Source organism: Aythya marila (assembly GCF_965140915.1).
Source record: "Aythya marila genome assembly, chromosome: 2".
In the NCBI taxonomy this organism is placed as follows: Eukaryota; Metazoa; Chordata; class Aves; order Anseriformes; family Anatidae; genus Aythya; species Aythya marila.
The window spans coordinates 5,483,003-5,504,315 of record NC_139043.1 but is presented as its reverse complement, the minus strand read 5'-3'; the positions used below and the strand labels follow the sequence as shown (position 1 = coordinate 5,504,315).

General features: G+C 52.6%; 1 protein-coding gene across 1 annotated transcript; it reads right to left on the bottom strand.

Annotated features, from left to right (window-relative positions):
* Positions 1-133: 133 nt before the first annotated feature.
* Positions 134-12,560, bottom strand: LOC309875211 (cryptochrome DASH-like; the record flags this gene model as incomplete). The annotated part of the gene is made up of 14 exons (XM_082754357.1): positions 134-486; positions 712-888; positions 1,560-1,679; positions 3,012-3,169; positions 4,124-4,183; positions 5,207-5,286; positions 5,886-5,975; positions 7,127-7,200; positions 8,164-8,252; positions 8,589-8,737; positions 9,238-9,368; positions 10,138-10,231; positions 11,635-11,807; positions 12,504-12,560. 14 exons carry the CDS (start codon positions 12,558-12,560, stop codon positions 379-381), a joined length of 1,560 nt encoding a protein of 519 aa, XP_082610483.1. The 3' UTR covers positions 134-378.
* Positions 12,561-21,313: the final 8,753 nt, after the last annotated feature.

The following is a 21,313-nucleotide window of genomic DNA, read 5'->3' as shown; positions in this document are numbered from 1 at the left end:
CCGCGTCCCTTCTGCTGAGAGGGGCCTGCTTCTAGGCACTAGACATCCCCTGAAGTCTCACTATCTGTGGATCTCTGTTGCGTCAGTGGAAATGAGGAAGATAAAACACTCCAGCAGCAAATTTTTTAATTGCATAATGAGCAGTGGTTTAAAAGCTTTAAGAATGAAAAATCAGCATAACAAAATTTGCGCTAAATGGTTCTTTCTGAGTACCTGCTGCACAAACCAGCTGCTCCAGTTTGTAAGAAGAGGTAGAAATGGAGCTTGTAACAGCTGTAAGGAACAGTGCCAAGCAGGAGGCACTAGAAAAGCAGCAACACCTGCTCAGAGTCCCAGTGAACTCTTCTCCAGCTCTTCTTCTGATGTGGATCGCCTCCGTCACTCATCTTTCTTGCGAGAGAAGTAAAAATCTATCCCTCTGTCCTTGTGCTGCGCCGGGGCGTCAGCAGGTCCTCTCCTGCCCTGGGGATGGGGGCTTCTTCCCTGCTGCAAAGGAGAGACGAGCACTGAGACACTTCTGCTGCTGCTCTGGGCACTACACAGCCTTGGCACGCAGTGTCAGGAAGAAAAACGTGCACGTGGCTCTTCCAGCCCCCAGATACGGGGCAAAAATTTGGGGTTGGCCTGAGGGACATGGTTCTAGTCCTGGATTTAGGAAATGAGAGTTTCTTGTAAGGTTTCCCAGCCCGTCCCAGCTTTCCCAGCACTCACAAGCCTCTGGTTGATGTGCCTGCTCCACTCCGGGGCCCTCACGAGCGGCTGTGGGTAGGTCTGGCCCAGAATTACGCCCGCCTGGCGGAGTGCGGCACTGCTCAGTGCCCACGGGGCGTGGGCATCAGCTCCCGCAATGCCTCGTAGCTCTGGCAGCCACAGCCGCACGAAATCTCCCTGCAAACAGAAGGGACAGGGTCCAAAACTGAAGGGTCCAAAACTCCCCAAAAGTTGCATTTTTCTTCCCAATGACAGATGGAAACCAGCATGAGCTTAGCTACACACCTCGGTGCTTGGCTAAACAAACCCCGGGATCTCTCCAGCTGCGTCCCCTGCTAGGAAAAAATCTGATTCCTGCTAAATTCTTCCTGCTACGGTGGTAAAAGGGAATGCTGCTACCTAAGGAACGGGGTGGAAGCAGGTAGCCCAGGATGTGAACGACACCAAAGCGATTGGAAAGGGCAATCTGTGTGCTTGGAGAGAGGCAGAGAAGCCGCAGGTTTCATCCAGCACCTCCTGAGGTGCCAGGCGAGCAGCTGAGGCTCTCCGGCCACTTCTGAGTCCCTCCCGAAGCTGCTGGAGGCAGGAGGTGTGTGACACCGATGGGAGGTGGCCGCCACCCGGAAGAAACGCTGACGAAACCAAGCCGCGGGGAGCTGGGGAGTGCAGCAGGCTGCAAACGTCAGCTTTTCCTGCACAGGGAGGAGGAGGAAGCTGCCAGCCTGCCGGCAGAGCGAGCACAGGGCTGCGGTGCCCACACGGCGCATCGATCCCCGGTCCCTGCAATATCAAGACGAGTTTTGCTCTGCTGCTCGCTGCGAGGCAGCCCGGGATGATTTATAACTTACGTTGCCGTCGTAGTCCAGGCCTTGTTTAATCACGTTGAATTTCCTCTTGTCCCTGGGGTCGTTGCCAACGCCGGCGCTGTACAGCCAGTTGCCATAATTGCTGCAAACGTCGTAATCAACCTCGAGGAGAGGAGGAGGAAAGGGAAAGCTTCACCACAACTCTCCCAGCCTTCAAGGGCTCACGTTCCAAGATGGAGCAGCCCGGAACATTTCAAATACTCCAGAAATTCTTCCTGGAGACCACAGACAAGCAAAATCATCCCTGCAGATCCCATTAGGCAGGCTGGAGAAAAGTCTGAGGGAAGGGAGTGAGCACACAGAGTGCAGGAAGCTGCCACCAGCACAAAGCAGCAGTTGAGTTCCTGCTACACTTGGATCTATTCGACATCTCAAAAAATCTATTCTGCACCTCAACAGAAAGCTCTCAGGGATGCTTGTGTAAAACGGAGCCAGGCTTTTGAAAGAGGCACAAACGAGAGCAGAGCACGGTCCTGCCTGAGTGCCCTTGGGATTGCCAGGATCTCGGCCACTCCTAACTCTTAATCACCGCTAGCTTTGAGCACCAGGCTTGTCCTGACACGAATTAAGCTGGCCTCTGCATATCACACCCACCTTTGTCAGCCACAGCTGGCAGATGCCACCAAAAGCCAGGCATGAAGCCATCCAGAAATGTGTCAGCGCCTTTGTGCGTGTGGGCGCCCCTCAGCTGTGCCAAACCAGGCTTCAGGGCAGCCCGTACACACAAGGCACTCAAGGTACAGGACTTAAATCAGTACTGAAATGCAGATCTTGGCTGCCAGAGCCCAGCTCCAAGGGAGCTCGGAAAAGTTACGTTAATAAAAAAAGGCTCTTTTAATTAATTAACAAAAAAGGCTCTTTTAATTGCCTGTGGGAGGGAAGTGATGGTTTCGTTGCACCTCCAGCCGCTCTCGTGAGCGGAAAGTTTCCTGAATATCCACAGCCTCTGGCATCCCACAGACGAGGTCTTCCTGGAAAGAAGCTGTGGGGCCAAGGGCAGAAGAGCAACCCGAGACTGTGTGAGTGCTGACTGGCACAAGGGAACGCTGCTCCCCTTGGCAGGGAGGCTGCTGACTCCCCAGAAGGAAGAAAGATGCCTCCAGCCAGGGTGGAGCCCCGTGGAAGCTGAGCCAGTACTGTCCCTGCTTGCCTGCTCCTCTCTGGGTGATTTCTCCGTCCACATCACCGCAAGGATCTGGGCCAACCCTGGCTTCAGTGGCGTGAACACATTTCTTTTTCTGTTCTATTTCTGGGCTGCCCTCCTCCCCAGCCTCTGGGGCGAGCAAATTAGAGCATTGTTAACGTTATCTACGTTAACGTTATCTATGCTTGACAGTTTTATTGAGTATGACAGATTTCTGGCCAAAACTCAACAAGAGAAGAACCAAAATTATCACTGCAAACTTCCTGGCTACCTCTTGGCTTCAGCCTTACCAGCAGGTGTTCGAACCACTCCGCCCCCATCCTCCAGTCCAGCCCCAGGTCCTTGGTGAGGAAGCTGGCGACGTTCTGCCGCCCTCTGTTAGACATAAAGCCCGTGGCAGCCAGCTCCCGCATGTTGGCATCGACAAAAGGAACCCCGGTTTTGCCTTCTGCGGAGACAAAAGGCGCTGCTGGGATGTGACGGCATTTTTTGGCACTCAGAACCGACCCGTGTGCATGCATTCACGGCTATCCGAGCAGGTAGAACAGTGCCAGTGTGCAGCAGCAGGGAGAGAAGTTTATGCTGGGGAGATTTCCTGATGTTCAGCTCTAAAAGACACTGGGAAGTAAACTGAATGGAAAAGTAAAATGAGAATTTAAAAATAAAAAGGTACAGAAAAACTTCAGCTTGGAAAACCAATGCTTCAGGTGGAATTGGAGCAAAATAAATGTACAGACAGCAGGGAGATGGGCCAAGGACAACAACAAAAAAATGCTGAGAAAGGATGAAGAGTGGAGTGGGGTGTATGGGACAAGTCCCTGAGGATTAGCACCTGAAAAGCAGAGAGCTTTGTCTGTTGATAAGGAAAAAAATTGCTGTAGCTCTGTGTGAATGGACAGATATGGCACTGATATGAAGAAAGATCCACAGATGTGCATGTCACTCGTTTGATACTTTAACCTGTTAGGCCCTCTGAGTTTTAATTTGGGATACTATCTTTGCTATTCATGTGACAACAAAGTTATAAAAGTTAAAAAAAGAAAACAAACAACAAGTGTATGAAAAGGCTGTGTGGCACAGCAAAAGGTGAGATTTATTCTAAGGCTGCTTTAACCTCACCAAAACCTCCTGGAAGAACAAACCTGGGCAGGGAAATCTACCTGCGGTTCATCTCACAGCCTGTGGCAGACAGAACCCGGGTATTTATGACATCCTGGGGGCCTGCTCCTGGATGGTGCTCGGTCTGGAAAGGCAGGCAAACATCCTGCACTCACCCAGGGTTCTGTGCTTGTTTGGTGATGAGAGTACAAAGTACAAACCTCAGCTGGCGCTGGGGCACACGTAAGCATGCAGCAGGTGGAAATCAAGAGCACAGCTAGCCAAACCTCTTGTTCCTACTGACCTTTCCAGCAGTCAAAGAGCTGAAGATCCTTTTTCCAGGGGACCTCCTTACTCTGAAGCCCTGTTGAGGATAAAAAGGAAGTGTTTGTGAAGACAAACGCTGACACAAGCATTTAAAAATGAAATGCTGACAGCCAGAGGTGCCTTGGCTGACACAAGACATCGGGATGGAGCTAGCCCCTCTGTCATCACAAACCACATTCCTTCTGCAAAGATTTAGAGATAATCTGTTCATCCTACAAAGTGTTGTAAAGGGGTGCCTGGTGCACGCAGGTGATGCTCAAGGCTTTCTGGATTTTGATTACTTGGCTTGCTGGTGTTTGCTGTTTAACTTAAAAATGGCTCAGACCTCCTAAGCAGCTAGAGATACGCTCTGCTCCAAGGTAATATTTTCTTGTTCGGTTTTATCCCAGCACAGTGCGTGTGTGAAAGCCATTTCCGCAGCAGATACTGACCCCAGAATTACTCTGCAGAAGCCCCTGGTAAGATTTTGCTCCTGCAGCTGTGTAGGAACAGATAAGGAGGATGAATTTTAGGTCTGCAGGGGTCCAATGGCAATTACAGTTCTGCACGGTGGGACGGAGACAGCAGGGACTCAGCTCTGGCTCCAGACATCTCAGTTCAGGCCCACCACTGGCACCAGGTACGATTCGAAACGCCACGGGGTGTTTGAAACAGCCACTTGGGCTTGGCAAATGTGACTCAGGCCCTAAGGGAGATGCGTGCCCCTCCGCAGCCACAGCTAGGTGCCAGGCAGAATGCCCAAGGGCATCTAAAAGTGCTGCCCGAAGGAAGAGGGTCTCTGGAAACAGCACTTTTACTCTTGTTGTGCTGCTGGTTCCCACTAATGTGTGTGATACTGTTCCCTGTAGTTAATCAGATTGGAGGCAAAACTTCACAGCAGCCAGGACCGTGGTGTTAAGGCACTTCTGTGCAAAAAGCAACTCACCAGGAGCGTCCCAGGGCAGTGACACAAGCACTGTACCAAGGGTGTTTGTACATCACAGCGCCTGCAGCCTCTTCTCTTCCTTTCCCTGATTTAAGACTGTCCCTTTCCCCTCCGGATACCGAGACCCGCACGCACCTCTCACTGAGAAAATCCTTCTGCCGTGCTTCAGGGCCACGAATCGGAAGTAATCCCGCCACAGCAGTTCAAACAGGACCCTACAACACAAAGCCACGCGTTTGAAGAAGAAAACAAACAAAGAGAAACACACACATAAGCGAGCAAGAGGTCAATATCTGTCGCTTGAATTGGAATTGGGCACGAGCGAGCTCAAGGCCAGCCCAGAGATGGATTCACTGACCCCAAGCACCCTGCAGCAGCGCAGATTCCCCCAGTGCCACCTGCAGGCACGCAGGTGGTGGGTGAGGAAGAGCAGGGATCACCGGGCTGGCTGCGTGAAGCCCGCTTCCGATCCCTTCTTCCCCTTTTCTAAGGCGTCGTGCTCGTGGGCAGCCAGCTGAGCGAGCGCGGGGCCCTTTTGCTGATTTACAGAGATCCGTCTTAAAAATTCTGAGCAGAAACCCGCCACCGATAATAATCCTCACTTATAAAACGCCTGAAGCCTCTGGATGTCAAGGGCAGAGCAATAAACCCGTCCTGAAACAGAAGTGCGGTGAGCCCCAGAGGAACCAGACAGCAGGCACAGGCAAAACGAGCATTAATTAAGAAGAAAGTTAACAAATCGCTCTCTCCTGTGCGTGAGACGCCAGTTTCCTTTCCAGAAAACACGCGCCACAGCCATCACGCAGGGTCGTACCAGTAGGTGCTATCGTTTGCCCCTCTCTCTTTTTCATACTTCCGTAGCTGCTCGTAGATGTAGCGGGGTGAAATGCAGCCCAGCGCCAGCCTGGAAGCAGAAGGGAGATGTTTGGAATTCAGAACAGGGCAGTGCCTCGCAGCCTGGTGTCTCCACAGAGGGCACAGAGGGGCAGCTTTGTGCTTAGAGCCTGAAAAATCTCGGAGGTTTTTCCAACCGAGATGATTCTGGGATTCTGTGAAACCTCTTCAGCATCTGCCGCCGCTGTCCAGCTCTTTCCCCTCCAGACCAATTTATCCCAACATCCAGGGCTCCTACAGCTGCAGCACCCACGTGTCTCGTTTGAGGAGCCACAGAAGGCGAGTGGCTTGCCGAAAATCTCAGGCAGGGTAGGAAAATGAGGGAAGCAAAGCCAGCTCTGGCATTTCAACCCTGCAGGCTCCTTCTGTTTGTTCCCCGTCGGTGCCGTGCAGGGCAGAAAACAAAACGCAGACTCCAGCCCGATGGAAAAGGGTGATAAGACCCTAAGATTTTCCCAGAAATGTATTTGAATGCTATTCCTCACCGGGGCTGATGGAAACATTTGACCTTCTGGTGAGTTTTGGAAAACAGGAAGAAAGGATTTGAGTTTTTCCTTAATTGCTGACCAGCTGCACGCCTCAGCAATGCCCAGCGTGAGGCGTGAACGGCTGCAGCCGGAGCCGGCCCGGTGCTGATTGTCCGGCAGAAGAAGATTTCGGGGCAGGCAGATCGGGACTGGCTGTGCTGGGCAAACGGCCAGCTTGAAAAAAAAAAACTCGAGTGGCCACAACGGAGAAAAGAAATTCCCAGTGGCCCTGGGATCCCCAAGTGCCAGCAGGTGGAGCCATCCGCTGCGAGCACTGAAGCACAGGGCTGAAAAGAAAAATCCTGAGCTGGAGCAGCCCCGGAAAATTGTTTCGCGTTGCGGTTCTGTGACACAGATCCACAAAGCAGCACAGAGCCCACGCTGCTGCTCTCAGCACGCTCAGCTCCTCACTGCTACCCTTCAGCAATTCCTAACTGCAGGACTGTTCCCGGGGAATAAAGAGCCTGATAACAAAGAGCAGTCCTGAGACTGCTGTACCCCGACAAAAAGGACAAGGGAATCACACTCAGGCCCCCGTCCGTGCTAAATGAGTGTTGAGCAAACAGGTAACGTCGCTTTAGGGTGGGGGCAGAAAGGGAGCTTAAACCTCACAACAGAAGTTGTTTTTTTTTACCATGGTGCGAATTTGGTTGAGTAATCCGTTCCTATCAGCCCGTTCCGAGTCTCCTTGTACGATGCAACCAGGTCCTGGGCGAGAAAAGAACAAACGACTTTAATACCTGACGTGCCACCTGCTAAAATGTCTTTTATGTCAGAGCCAGGACGATCCAGCAGGGCTGGGCTCCCTCTCACGGCTGCCCGCAAGGGTTACAGAGCTGCCAAATGACAGCCTGGAGAGCGCAGGAATTATTCAGGCCAGCTCTGGGAAACGTGTCACGAGCCGTGCTCCCTGCTCCAACCTGCAGCACGTTTCTTTCTGCAAGCACTGTGAAACACAGCACAGGTTACGAGCACTAGCGAGCTGTTCCGGCTCACCAAGGGCTGATAATATTTGCATAACTGTAAAAAAAAAAAAAAAAAGGAGCATCCAGCAGTGATCATATTAGTGCTCCCTAAAGATTAAAAGCTGTCCGTGCTCCCCAGCACCAAGCAAACGCAGGATTTTCATAGCACAGCTGAAAGAATCCCCTGGAAGCTGTGTCAGTGAGCGCACCGGACAAATCGTTTCTGAATTATTTGGCCACGAGTTTTTGGGCCAGACTGCTGGGAACGGCTGGCTGTGGGCAGCAGCCTGGCTCAGTTGTTCCTCACCCCAAACACAACTGCAGCCCTTCGGGCTCCTTTTCACTCCGCCAAAACGGAGGAACTGAATTGCTGCTGACGTGGGAAGGGAAAGCAACACGAGGCAAGTCAAGGTAAAGAAACCAAAAGGTGGTTCCAATTCCCTAAAGCTGAAAAAAAAAAAAAAATACTAAAAAGGGATGGCCACTAAACTATGTTCCTAAATGTTTGTCTTACATTTCCAGTTCCTGGATGGCTTCTTTTTGATTTAGTTTGTCTCGCTGTAACACTGAAATAATGCTAATTCTCTCCTTTGTACAGTGCTAATACAGGAGCTAAGGGATTATTAGGAAGTGAACTGCAGCCTCACCCACTGGTACAGCTGGATGGAGGAGGGGGAGGATGCAGAGAAGGAAATGTGTGGGTTACCGTGTCCCAGAAATAATACTGGAGCCTCGCTAAAGCCTGGGTCTCTCCTCCATGGCAGGGGAAGGCTGTTCGTGGATCGGTCCCGGGATCTGCCACAGAAAACATTACCAACAAAAATCAGCCTCTGGAAAGCACCTCAACAGCAAGGAGCTTAAAAACAGGACATTCAGCACGAGGGATGCTGCTCCGGGGAAATGCAAGGTTCTGCCAGAGCCTTGCTTTGAAAAAGGGCCACATCAGACACTCAAAACTGCTGATTAGGAGAATGTTTTCCACCCAGGGCCTGCCAACCCAGCTCCTGCAGGCAGGGAATTTACCAGGGGCTCAGCTGGTGTGTGAAGGGCAACCGCTGCCTTGCGAGGCCTCCTTCTTTTGGTTCTCAGTAAGGAATTCACGGGAGCAGCGGCCAAATTCTGTTTTCTTACCTTTCTGTCCCAAATCCTCCATCGTGGGGATACAGCCTTCTTCCACGCCCGGAGCCAGAGGCTTCAGCTGATCTGGCAGCTGCAGGGTTGGTCGGACCTTCCCCTCGGCCTCCACCGCTTTTCGGAACTGGGTGTAGACATCGGGCAGCCTGCAGGGATCGGAGCGCGGTCACATCTCCGTGGGAGAGCCGTGGAATTTCTGCCGTGTGCCCTCCTCACAGCCCTTCACTAATTCGCTTTCTGCTTCTGATGCAAACGGTGCCTTTTCCACTTGTGGCGTGTCCTGATGGGGCGATTTATCTCACCTGAGGGGCGGATTTATGGCACCTAAGTTTTAATCACCCCCAGGGCTGACCTCAGCATGGAAATGTGCAACCTCAGGCTGGCTTTATGATCGATGGAGACCAACAGGCATTGTTCTGGCCTGGCTTTTCTGCCCTATTTTATATATTTTCTTTAGGATACCACAAATCATTCAACTATGAACGAGATATCAAGGGATTATTGATGGAGGCATGAAGGGTCCACACCCAGAAGGCTCCTGTCACAGGCAGTTCCATCACGACCCCTCCTAAAACCCCTAAAACCCCTCCTGGGCATTCAGTGGAGCGAGCAATCAGTGGGACAGGCGAGGAGTGCGTGGCATCACCTGGCGATGGGCCTGAAGGGAAGGTCGTCGCGGTGGTACAGCGTGGCTGCCCAGAAGGGCTGCACCTCCACCCCGTGCTGCTCGCACACTTGGCACAGCTCCTTCTCCACGTCCAGCTCCTCCTGCGTAGCCTGGGGAGAACACAACGCGCTGAGAGCACTGCGGGGCCAAACCCAGCTGGCATTTGCACTCTCCGTTAGCAGCGCTGACGCCAGAATGGGGAGGAGGTGAGAGCAAAGCTGCTCTGAGGAGCCAAATCCACCACCAGACGCCCTGGAATACTTGTTACAACCTCAGAGATGAATATAAAGCGGATAAACGAGGCCAGGCTTTTTCCAAGAGCCAAGCAGAAAAAGATTCAACAAAGTGCCACTCAGGGCAAGAGGCTGGGTTATCATCTCGTGAGCAGTGAAGCTTGATAGATATTTTTGCAGATATTTTACGTTTGCATGGACTGCAAAGGTAACTGGACAAATACATGGACAAGAAGTTTGTTGATCAGTAGGGAACATCAGGACAGCACTCCTGCCTTAAGAAGTCCTTCAGCCATGGGATCTTGGGGGCTGGGGAGGTATTTACGGGGAGCATCTTGCCCTGCTCCTTTGGTTTTCTCTCCCCATCTGCTACTGGGCACTGCCAGGAGATGAGTTCCAGGACAGGTCAGCGAAGTGCCAACCCTGCCGGCAGCCAGGGCCCAGATTCCTGCTTCCTTCCTCACCAACAGCTGCGATCCAGCCAGGAATCCCACCAGACACCTATACCACCCCCCTTCCAGGAGCTCGCCAGCTTGCCTGGAGTTGCAACACCCCAGGGAAGGAAGGCTCTGAGCGTACAGGACCTGCATCATGTAGAAGAAACCTCGCTAATTTTACCTTTGAACCATGACAATACCTCCCTTACCTCTTCATGGAAAGCTACGACTCCAACGCAGCCCAGCTGAGTAATCAGATCACGGACCACATCTTCTGGCTTCCCTTTTCTCACAACCAGGGTACTGCAAACACAAAAAGTTGGCCCCAATCAGGTTTGATGTCATCGCTGGTTGTGCATAGAGGAGCCCAGGCACCCCTGTGCCCGTTCTGTGAGGAGCACAGCCAGCCTGTGGAGGCAGACAGACAGGATTTGACTAGCCCACATTTTTTTTAGGAACCACTGAACGCAGTTTGCAAGCCACCGAGGCAGAGTTTGCACTGAACACATTCCTACCAGCCCGGAAGCCTTAGAAAGGATGACCGGGCAGAAAGCCAGGCTGTTACCTAAACGTGAATCTGTCAGATCTGCTCAGCCTCACACACGCACAGGCTGAGATTCGAGAACTGAATCCTCTTCCGATCTCCTTCGCAGGTAGCGGTGGCTTGTGGGCAGCCCCCCCTCTGCTTTCACGTGGGATCGTTCAGAGGAATTCTTTCCTCGTCTTAGTAAGAATCAACAAAACTCCCCTCCCACACTGCAACCCCACAGACTGCCCGGCTGTGTACCCAGGGCACCGGGCCAAAAGAGAAGCTGTGGTGAGAAAGCTGGCCAGAGGTGGGTGCAGAGAATTCCGGGCAGAACCATCTCTCAGCAGCCACTAAGGGTGGCCCAGCAGCATTCGAGCAGCTCTGGATCTGTTCGCTGCAGGGTGAGGGTGCAGCTACCCACTGATCACTTGTTTCAGCCCCCCAAAACACCCCAAAGCTGCATGGTCCACACCACACTGCAAACGCAGAGCCATTCCTCTTGCATCTCCTGCCAGCACCGTGCTGCCCTGGGAGAAGATGGGCTCGCTGATGCATCTTCTGCTAGGCAAAGCCAAGTGTTCCCAAGTAATGGGATCTCTTTCATGCCCTGGTGTACCCTAAGTATAGTTCCTAAAGGTACACGAAAGAGGAATCCCTGAAGATCCCCTTCCTACGGCGTAGCCTGCCAAAGGGAACAGGTTTGCTGGGACAGGGCATGAGCAAATTTAACTCCAGTCTCACAGGACAGGACCCACGGAGGTCTGGCAAGCCAATTCCTGAGGAAAACTTGCTAGGGACAAGGAAGGAAGCATCCCAAGGTGCTTGGTGCCACTGCCTGTGTCTCGGACAACTGCAGTTCATGTCTCTGCAGGATTCTGGGCAAAGAGCTGAGGCTGACACCCATCTGTGCTATCTGAGGTCAGGGAAGCAAAACCTGACTGGCACACAGCCTGGATGTTACCTAAAAGTGAAAAGTTAGCCTCAGTCCCTTGCAGATGTCACAGCAAGTCATCCAAACAGGGCTTGGGCAGTGACCAACGCTAACAGAAGGGCTGCTCTCTGGAACAAACCATCGTCAAAGCCCCAAACTGTCAGGATTTGACTCACAGCATAGATAAGTTTTGAAAAAGAGAAGGAAAATTAAAATAGATGTGATATCTCTATGGTGCTTTCTCACCTTCCTTTCTTCTTGAGCGTTTCCCTCAGATCTTTCACGCTTTCCAGCAGAAACCTGAGCCGGTGCGGCCCCGTCTTTGGGAAGCCGTAGCAGTGCGTGCCCGCATAGTGCCGCGGGTCGAAGCAGTAGAGGGGAAGGAGGTAATCGGCATTGCTGGCAGCCCAGTGCAGCACCTGCAAACAGAGAGGGCCTTGACAGCACAGGTGTGGGGGATTTAGGGTTAAGGTTGGGGTTGGGGTTGGAGTTGGGGTTAGGTTTGGGTTGGGGTTAGGGTCAGGGTTAGGGTTAGGGTCGGGGTTGGGGTTAGAGTTGGGGTTAGGGTTGGGGTTGGGGTTAGGGGTTGGGTTGGGATTGGGGTTAGGGTTAGGGTTGGGGTTAGGGTTAGGGCTGGGTTAGGGTTAGGGTTGGGGTTGGCGTTTGGGCTGGGATTGGGGTTGGGGTTGGGGTTAGGGCTAGGGCTAGGGTTAGGGTTACGGTTAGGGTTGGGGTTGGGATTGGGATTGGGGCTAGGGTTGGGGTTAGGTTTAGGGTTGGGATTGGGGCTAGGTTTGGGGTTAGGTTTAGGGTTGGGGTTAGGGTTGTGGTTAGGGGTTGGGTTGGGATTGGGGTTGGGGTTAGCGTTAGGGTTAGGGTTGGGGTTGGGACTGTGTTGGGGGTTGGGGCTGTGGTCGGGGTTAGAATCGTGGCTGGGGTTAACGTAAGGGGTAGGGTTGGGGTTGGGGCTAGCACTATGGTTAGGGCTGGGGTGAGGGTTGGGTTTGGGGTTTGGGGGGGGCCACCTCTCCCCAGATTACCCACAAGCGGGGTGGCACCGGGGGTACTTGCACAGAACCCTCCCCACTGAGGGGATTTCACCGGCCGGGCCCTACCTGGTTATCGTGAGCCCGCAGGTCGCAGCGCAGCAGGCAGACGGCCGCCCTCGCCATAGCCCTCCCTCAGCCCGGCCCCTCAGCCCTCCCCGTTCCTTCATCCCGCCCCGATTTTCCTCATCCCTCCCCATTCCTTCAGCCCGCCCCGGTTCTCCTCAGGCTGCCCGAGGCTCTGCAGAGCCACCACATCGCCACCAGGCCATCCTCGAAGTCCCTTCCAACTCCCCGTCTTGGTGGTTCTCCTGGAAGCCCTGAGGAGGCACGGAGACCGTGGTGTCAGCCTACTGCTTGCTCACCTGCTGCTTGCGAGCTGTCACTTCAGCAATAAAAGTTGTGATTCCCAGCACTGACGGCAGCAAAGTGAGGCTGGCCTCATCCGATCGTTTCCGTAATTCGGCGTCGGACAGCGGGGATCACGCATCCCTCGCTCAGTCTGCATTACTCACTGAATTGTTCCTCGGGGTCTTTTTTTTTTTTTTTTCATTCAGCTGCTCTCATAATACGAGGAAATGTTAAAAAACAAAACAAAACAAAACAAAACAAACTGTCTGCGTGGCTCCCTGGCCGAGGTCTCCAGCCACATCCTTCTCGTGTCTGCCCCACTGGTGCTGCTGGGCTGGGCGAGGATGGAGAGGGGTTACTGGTGATGTCGGGGATCAGGTTTACAAGAAGGAATTCTTCCAGACATACCCAAAATGCTGAAAGGGACATCAGGGCGAGCCACACCGGCTCTTAAACACCCACCAGATTGTAGCACCCTGATCCTACAGAGTCCTGGGGAGTCCCGGTTTTATTTTCAGCGCTGCGCATTGGCCGCCTGCGGGAAGCGGCGCCGCTTCCCCACGTGCTCCCCGTGACACAAAACCTCCTGAGTCCCTTTCTGTGGGCTCCTTTTCCTGGCTCAGCAGCCTGCCAGGCCCTCTGCAAGAGCCGGTGACTCATCTCGGAGGCCTCCTGGTTGGTGAAAGAAAAAGGAGAGCCGCAAACTTTGGCCCGCGCCCAAGGAAAACACCGCCTTCGGCTCACAGCGCGCACGCTGCGGAGGGAAGCCTCTCCCCTCATCGCACCAGAAATTAAAGGGTTTTATCAGTCCGGTTTAGTAAATCTTCCCTGTTTGCCTCTGCCTTCGTCGGGCCAAGGACGAGCAGCGCAGTTGGCTTCACTTCTGTCTGCAGACGAGTAATGACATCCGCTGGTGGCTTGCTCAGAGCTGGCACTGCGACTCCAAGAGGTCTTATTTAAGGTGCGTGTAACAGAGAGGTGCCCAAAGGCTGAAAGTGCTCCTTTCCCACTGGAAAGGAAGGCTGCTTTAGCAGAAATAAAGAGAAGAGAGGAGATTTGAAACTCCTGCTACGCCGAGGAGGAAGCAAAAGTGGGTTTAGAAGCAAGCACAGCTCGGCCAGCTTGCTGTTTGTGTAAAGGATGCAATGGTGTTCAGGAAAAGTGGTGAGGAGCACTTTGTTCCAAAATTAGAAACCAGGAGAGCTGTCTGTGTTATCCGTGGGCTCTGGAGATCCTCGCCTGGCTTTTCCATTCCGACGAACGCAGTCACCGAGAACAAAAAGCTTTATTTTTTTCCACTGACACCTGTCTCTTCACTCCGAGGTGGCGTTCCAGCTTTCCAGCACCCCCTGAGCAGCGCAGAACCTTTGCCAGGAGGCTCTGCAGTAGCAGCAGGCCTTACGCCAGCACGGAACAAGCCTTCCACGTTTGTGGGACATGGGGGGAGGTCTGTGAACTCCCGTAGCCGTCCTCTTCCCCTTCGGGTGTCCCTGTTCATTCACTAAAGCCATTTATCAGCTTGTGTTTATTCCCGGAGGTGTCACAGACAGAAATGTTTGTTGTACCTATGGGTAACAGAGCCACAGAATTACAGCTCATCGTTCCTGCAGCACACGCTCCTTTTGTGCCTTGTGCAGAATAAACCTGTCAGAAAGCCAGCTGGTTTTGTGCCAGGGGGGGTCAAAGCTTCCTTTTGTCCTCCTCCTCTCTCCTCTGTCCTGTCCTATCCATTTATGTCCATGTCCATAAGCACCTGTGACCAACCACATCCACTCAGGTGGGGTTTCAGGTGGCTAAAGTAACAAAACGGGCCTGAATATTTCCTCTCTCAGTTTGGAAGCAGGTCCCAGCCTTTGCTTTCTCTAAGTCTCTGTGAGAACGATGCTTTTGCAGCTAGTTTGTCGTGCATGAAACGGCTGGCACCGCTATTTGATGGTTTACTGAGTCTCCCCCTGGGCCCCGTACAGAATCTCCAACCACGCCACCATCAGCTGTTTCTGTAAGAGCTTATCTGTGATGTAGCGCTCAAAGACAGCTTGGAGTGATTCTGTTTGCAGTCCTGCCGTGGCCAAGCATATGCCCTAACGTCTCCTTTGGGTATGACAAGGACAATCTCATTTTCTGGGAGTTGAGCAGCCTGCTAAATCCTCCCCACCAGCATTAGACACCTCTTCCTTTTCTGATATTCCATCAGAGCCTTTCCCCGGTGCCATTTGTCACACTTAATTGAAGAGCTCTTGGCTTGTCTTGGCTCTTGCCAGCAGGCAGTGTGTGGGGACCGTCTGATTTTGGTTCTGCCACCTTTGTAGGACAGCACACAGACCGGTCGCTCTCCCTAGGTCAGCCCGTGATCATTAAATCTGTCATTTCCCCCGCTGCCTTTCAGCGCTGTTTCCTCCATCGGGAGCCTGATGACCTTCTGCGAGCTCTCATCCACCTGCAATTACTGCACTCGGCTGAGGTTTGCCAAACGGTTTAAATAAATGGGTTAGTGGCGAGGGTCAGCTACTGCTTGTGGCTGCTGTAACACACCCTCGCCTGGAGTATGCCCTCAAAATACGAGAAGAAGCTACCTGGCTGAAGGATCAGATGTGCAAACTGCAATTAAAGTAGCTTAATGTCAGTGAATTAAATCCTTGCTTAATGTAATCCAACGTGGCTTCACCGGAGCTGACCGAAGACTTGCTTCAGCCCTCGGTTGAGCAGGAATCTCAGTTCAAAAGGCTTCTAAAGCAAAAAAAAAAAAAAGAATTTGCGGTTTTGTGGTCACAATTAGGCCTGGGAACATCACGTCTTTGTCGTGGTCTGATTCAGACTTCCTCCTGTATTATTGGAACGGCCCGGTTCAGCCTCTGCCTCCAGCTCTCGTGCTGCACAGTGGATGTAACATCACTGCCACATCGCACAGCGCATCTCAGCGTGGGCTGCCTGCGTCTCAGAGAGCCATCTCTGATGATACTGGAAGCACGGAATATTCCAGACAGTTACATTTATAGAAGGATACACTCAGGTCACCTCAGGCATCGTAAAACACAGATCCCAATGTTCCTGCCCACTGAGGTACGTCGATAGACACCAGGCCCTTTCTGTGATGCCCGGTATGGGCTCCACATCTCTCGGAGTTTTCTCTTGGGGACGAATCCCATAATCCTAGCAGTCCTGCAGGCCCCTTCTCCTTCCCGTGCAGCAAGGAAAGGTTCTGTGCTTTCTCCACTCCTCCCCAGATAATATTTAGCGTGGTGCCCACCAAGTTCTACCTAAAATAGCTTTTGTCTGTCGCCATTTACCCATTTAGATCAGATCTACGAGCTGCATTAACTTGCTGCTATTGTACTATTGCAGTTGGACTCTTGCCATCCTCCCCCCGTGGGTTTTCCACAGATCTCAATTTCAAAGTTTCGGCGCTTGCAGAACTCCGTTGTGTGAGTTCAGACAAGCTAAAAAAAAAATTAGTCATGTTTCCTCTATTCCTGCTGCTTTACGAGGCTTCCTATTTGCAATCCAATTATTTTTAATTTTGCCCGTGGTCCTATTGTTTGCCGGGGAGATAATCATCTTATCTCGCCGCCGTGCTATTTCTCTCCTTTCTCGTGTAGTTTCAGCTGGATTCAAGAAATCCCCCTCGCACAAAGCACGCCGAGTTGGGCGAAAGGGCATCTCACGACCGCTGGCTGCTGCGAGATTTGGGAAATGTCTCCCTTTTGGACAAAATAAGAGGTTGGAAGGACGCGGACATGCCGCAAGGGCAGCTGTTTCGGTGTGCTAATTGTACAGATGGTTAATTTTTATCCATCCCGGAGCACCCTCATGGAAACACGTGGGTGAAGTGACAAGGTGACACTGAGTTTTGTTCACCAGCTCTGACCAATGGCCACAGATGACAGCCGGCTGTGATTTTGGTCAGGGAGAAGCCAGAAAAATGTCTGAGTGCTCCTGCGGGACCCTTCTGCTCCTTGTTTCCCTGCTGAAACCACGTTAGCTCCACGCTGGAAAGTGGGATCTCCCCGCCAGGCTGCCCATCCCATAGGAAGGCTTTCCGCAGGACATCCCTGAACGCTCTCAATCCCCTCCACGTGTCCTGAGACCTTATCAAAGGGATTTAAACGGCAGCAGGTCAGCTCATCGCATTTTGAGGCTTGATTTTGAGTCATTTCCACAGGAAAACAAATGCCCAGGACCGGCTGAACACAAACCCAACACATCAGGCCCCTCGCAAACCTTCCTGGTTTCCCCCGTGCGTGGAGGATTTGGGTGGTTAACACACCAACAGCCACACAACGGAAAGTCAGAGGGGCTGCTCCCTTCTGTGTTTCGTAACCTTCACCCAAATCCACTCTCCCAGCGCTGGATGCCGCGCGCTTTACCCCCAGCTTCCTAATTATGGCTCGTATTTTGCTGCAGCTGAGGAAACGAGGACATATGGCTGCTGTGATAAGAGACGGCCGCGAGCTGTCTGTGCAGCAGGGCTGCAAACTTTCTGTGCAAGCCCACTTCTAAAACAAAACAGGCGTAAACAGCCAGCTTGTGATTGTTTCTGCCGTTTCTTCCCCCCCCCTCGTGACAGATTTAAGGGAAAAACCGCGGGTTTGCAGTCGATGCGTGCGGATAAGTTTATGGCTAACGGGACGGGTCCCACTTGTGGTAAATCGGTTTCTGCTTCCCCTGGTTTCTGGCAGCTCAAATCCAGCTCCGTGAAGAAATATGAAGGATCACAGGCGTGATGGCTGCTTGTGCTTGATTCCCCGTCAGCTGCGGGAGTGCAGACATGCCTGAAGAGTTCTGGTGGGAGCTTCTTCAGCAAGAACGCACCAAGAAGTGCAAAAGGCTGTAAAACAGCAGCTGTAATCCTGTGATTAAAGGGTAGATGGGTTACGTCCCAAATCAGGAGAGGGATAATGGAAATAGGGTCGGGTTCTCAGGGAGCCAAAGTCTGGGGAGTCAAAGAACAGGGCAGGCTGGAGGCACACGCCTGAAGCCAAGCCAGGACCAAGTCCTCGTCTCATCCCTCAGCCTTTACTCAAGAGGGGCCAGTCACAGCGTGGGGAATCTCAGTTCTACCCAGGAAACTTGTGATTTTCTCTGAGCTTTCGGGGAAGTTGGGACAGAAATGCAGGATATCCCCTGTGATTTTTGGCTTTCTCACACTTTCAGCTGCAAACGCTGCAAGGACGGTGTTTCTTGTGCTCCTTTCCACAAGCTTCTGGCATCAGACGAGCCCGTAGGTATTTTGGGATGGTTCTGACCTTGTCTGAAAAAGTCTCAAGTGTGTCTGTTTGCAGCCAGGGCTTTCAGCTCTGCCCCTCTGAGCAGCCTGATGTCCAGCATCACCGTGCAAATTCTGCTTGGAGGACGCAAGTTTCCAGGTACACACGGTGTGTGCAGGAGCACTGCAGAAAAACGCTCAGTAATTGCGTTTGCTCAGCAACCCACCCTGCAATCGGGTCCCCTCCACTTTCACTTTGTCCTCCTTGGAGCTGTTTCTGCCTTTGTTTAGGCAGAGAAGGTGAGTCATGGAACAACGGCGGCACGGAAAGTTACATCCAGCCATGCGAGCACACGTGACAGCTACCAGGAAAACAAAAAAAAATCATCCACACAACTTAACCTCGGTGTAATCCCACCCGGTGGGGGTGAATTCTGAGTTAAAACCTTCGTGGTTTGGTGTATCAGCGCTGCTGCATGCTGCTGTCACGCTCACCCTTCTGCATTTGTTTGAGGAAAGAAGACAAAACCCAGTGAGGCAAAGAGCCTGCTTGCTGAGAGGGCTTTCCCATTGCAGATCCCACGCAGGGAGGACAATCCCAACGACCAGGGAGCATTTCGTGCAATACGAGAGGAAGAGGAGGGCAGCTGGGAAGCGATGGCGGCTCAGCAACCCTGCCACAGCCCAAAATAGCAGCAGTTAGGTAAAAGCCAAGTGTCTTCCCCTTTCGCTCCCTGCAGCAAACGCTGGTGCTGACATCATGAAAGGAGGAGCATAAACTGAACTGCCCAGGGCTGTGATTTGCAAGTTCTGGGGCTGCAGATCCACTTTTCTTGCATGTCACTAGCACCCACTGGTGTTACCCAACTTTTCTCTGCAGATTTTGTCAGGGTGGTGTAGGCCTGCACTAACCAGTCCTCCACTAAACCATATCGCTCAGTTCAACATCTAAACATCTTTTGAAGACCTCCAGGGATGGGGACTCCACCACTTCCCTGGGCAGCCCATCCCAATGCCTCACAACCCTCTCAGTAAAGGAGTTCTTCCTAACATCCAACCTAAAGAAAAGAAGGAAGAAGCAGGCTGTATGGATACAAGGTGTGCCGTGCCTGCTGTCCTCAGGGACAGAGAACAGCTCCGTGTCTCTCTTTATTTCTGCATAGCAAGGAAGAAATAAGAAATTAAGAAATTAAGAAATTAAGAAATTAAGAAATAAGAAGTTAAGAAATAAGAGAGACACTACAACCACCGTCTGCACTGACTTTCCATAAAGCTCTCCGCTGTGTGTTCCCTGCTCCTCTCCAGAAAGGTGGTGAGGGAGGGTTGCTGGATTGCGTTTGTACCACAGCACGCAGAGCCACACAGCTCCACGCATCCTGCCAGGCTTCAGCAATGCTTTCAGGAGCAGCTCGAGGAGGCAGAATTTCGGGGCAGGGCCTCAGCACGCCCATCAGCAGAGAGCTGCTGGCATCAACGGAGCGAGGCTTTGCACACAGGGCGGGTGTTGCATTGTTCAGGAACACCCTAGAACCAAAATCCCTGCAGCTGGAGTCCTGGAGCATCAAACGAGTCGAGGAAAGAGAAGCTGCTTGGAAGGAGTTTTCACAAGGAATTGCTGCTTGCCTAATGGATTCCCATTAAAAACAGGAGGTTTTACAGGAGATCCTTGTCACTTAGTGCCTTATATACTCGAAGCCCAAGTCCTGGAGCCCTGTGCCTGGTTCCCAAGGTAAACACATCTGATTCATTTCAGAAATGCATCTGCACGAGAATTCATTACATATATCCCCGGTGGGCAGGAGCCAAATATTTCGAATGTGCCAAGTTACCAGAGCTTTATTAAAAGCTGTAAGGGTTAGAGGGAAGGTGCAGAGAGAGGCAACCTCCTTCTCCAAGCCAGGTGGCTCAGGATAGACTTACGCCGCTTCCCAAACCGATGAGGCAAGCTGGAGTCAGAGGTTCCTTCCAGCAACAGCTCGGTCCCCCTGGATGCCTCTCCGTAAGCTGCACAAATATTCTGGGGAGGGGGAGGGAGAGGGAGAAGAGTGAAACCTATTCAATTACATCAAGATCACGACTAGCCCCAGTAAAATCATTTATGGAGTGAGGGAACCCGGAGCGGTTTGGGCTGGAGCCATCTGCTGTTATTTGGTACACAGAATTGGTTTCTATGGATTTTATTAATAGGTCACGCGATTGTATGCGGGGCTGTGAGATCTGAAGCTCTCTGGAGGGGTCCCTGGTTGGGGTTTCTATTGCCTTTACAGGCAATAGGCTTTTTTGCTTAAACTTTCTTGCAGCAGCCAGCCCTGAAAAGCTTGAGGGGAATGGGTCTGGGTTTAGGATTCTGCCTGTTTTGTGTTTTTTTTTTTTTTTTTTTTTTTTTTTTCTCTCCCACACAACTGCAGACTGACTTTGTTCCTGTTCTTCTCCACAACGCATTTACTAAATGGGGAAATGGGGAACCAGTCAGCAAAACACTCTTACTCACTTTCTCCATCGTCTGCAAGAGTTCTCTGCCTTTCTCACAAGCGTGAGTGATTTCTAGTGCAAACCTCAGGCCCCACTCACATCATCTCTGAGGCTCAGGCCTTGTTTTCACTTGTTTTGCCTTCAAGCCTTCGAGGGCTGAGCCCAAAGGGACCGGGACGCACCAAGGAGCCTTGGGGCAGGTGGGTGTGAGTCCGAGCAGCCCCGAGGCTGTCTGAGGAGCCTGGCATCACTGACAGCCCAGGAAGGGCTGGGGGTCCTTCGGTCCTGGCTGCTTATTGCTCACCCTCAGCCCCCCTAAAGTGGCAAAAACAAATTAAGTGACAAGAGGAATCCTTTCATGTCCTGGCTGTGTGCAGACAGCTACACAGTTTAAGCAGTTTCTTCATTGTCCCCCCTGCCGCAGCCCCATGAGGGGGCTTCACCTCCCTACCTCCTCACCCCCCCAACCGCCCCCCACCTCACCAAACCCCACAGAACCCCAACCGGCTCCCTCAACAGCTCACCCCCTGGACTCCCCAAGGGCTAAACACCACCTCGCTAGCCCAAATTAACCAAAAACTGAAGAAACTGAAGGACCGAGGACCCAGCGGGGCTGCCACCCCCACACAACCACCAGCGCCCCTCAGCGGCGAAGGGGCCACAAAATGGCGCCCCCCAGCGGAGGGGGGGGTGAGGCACAAAATGGCGCCCCCTGGCGGCGGGACGCGGGGCGGCCGCGGGTGGGGGCGTGGCCTCGGGGCTTGGCCGGTTCCCTATTGGCGGAGGCGCCCGAGCGCGTCACCGCTTCCTCCCGCTTTTGTGCGCCGCCCCGCGCCGCCCCCCCCCGAACCGA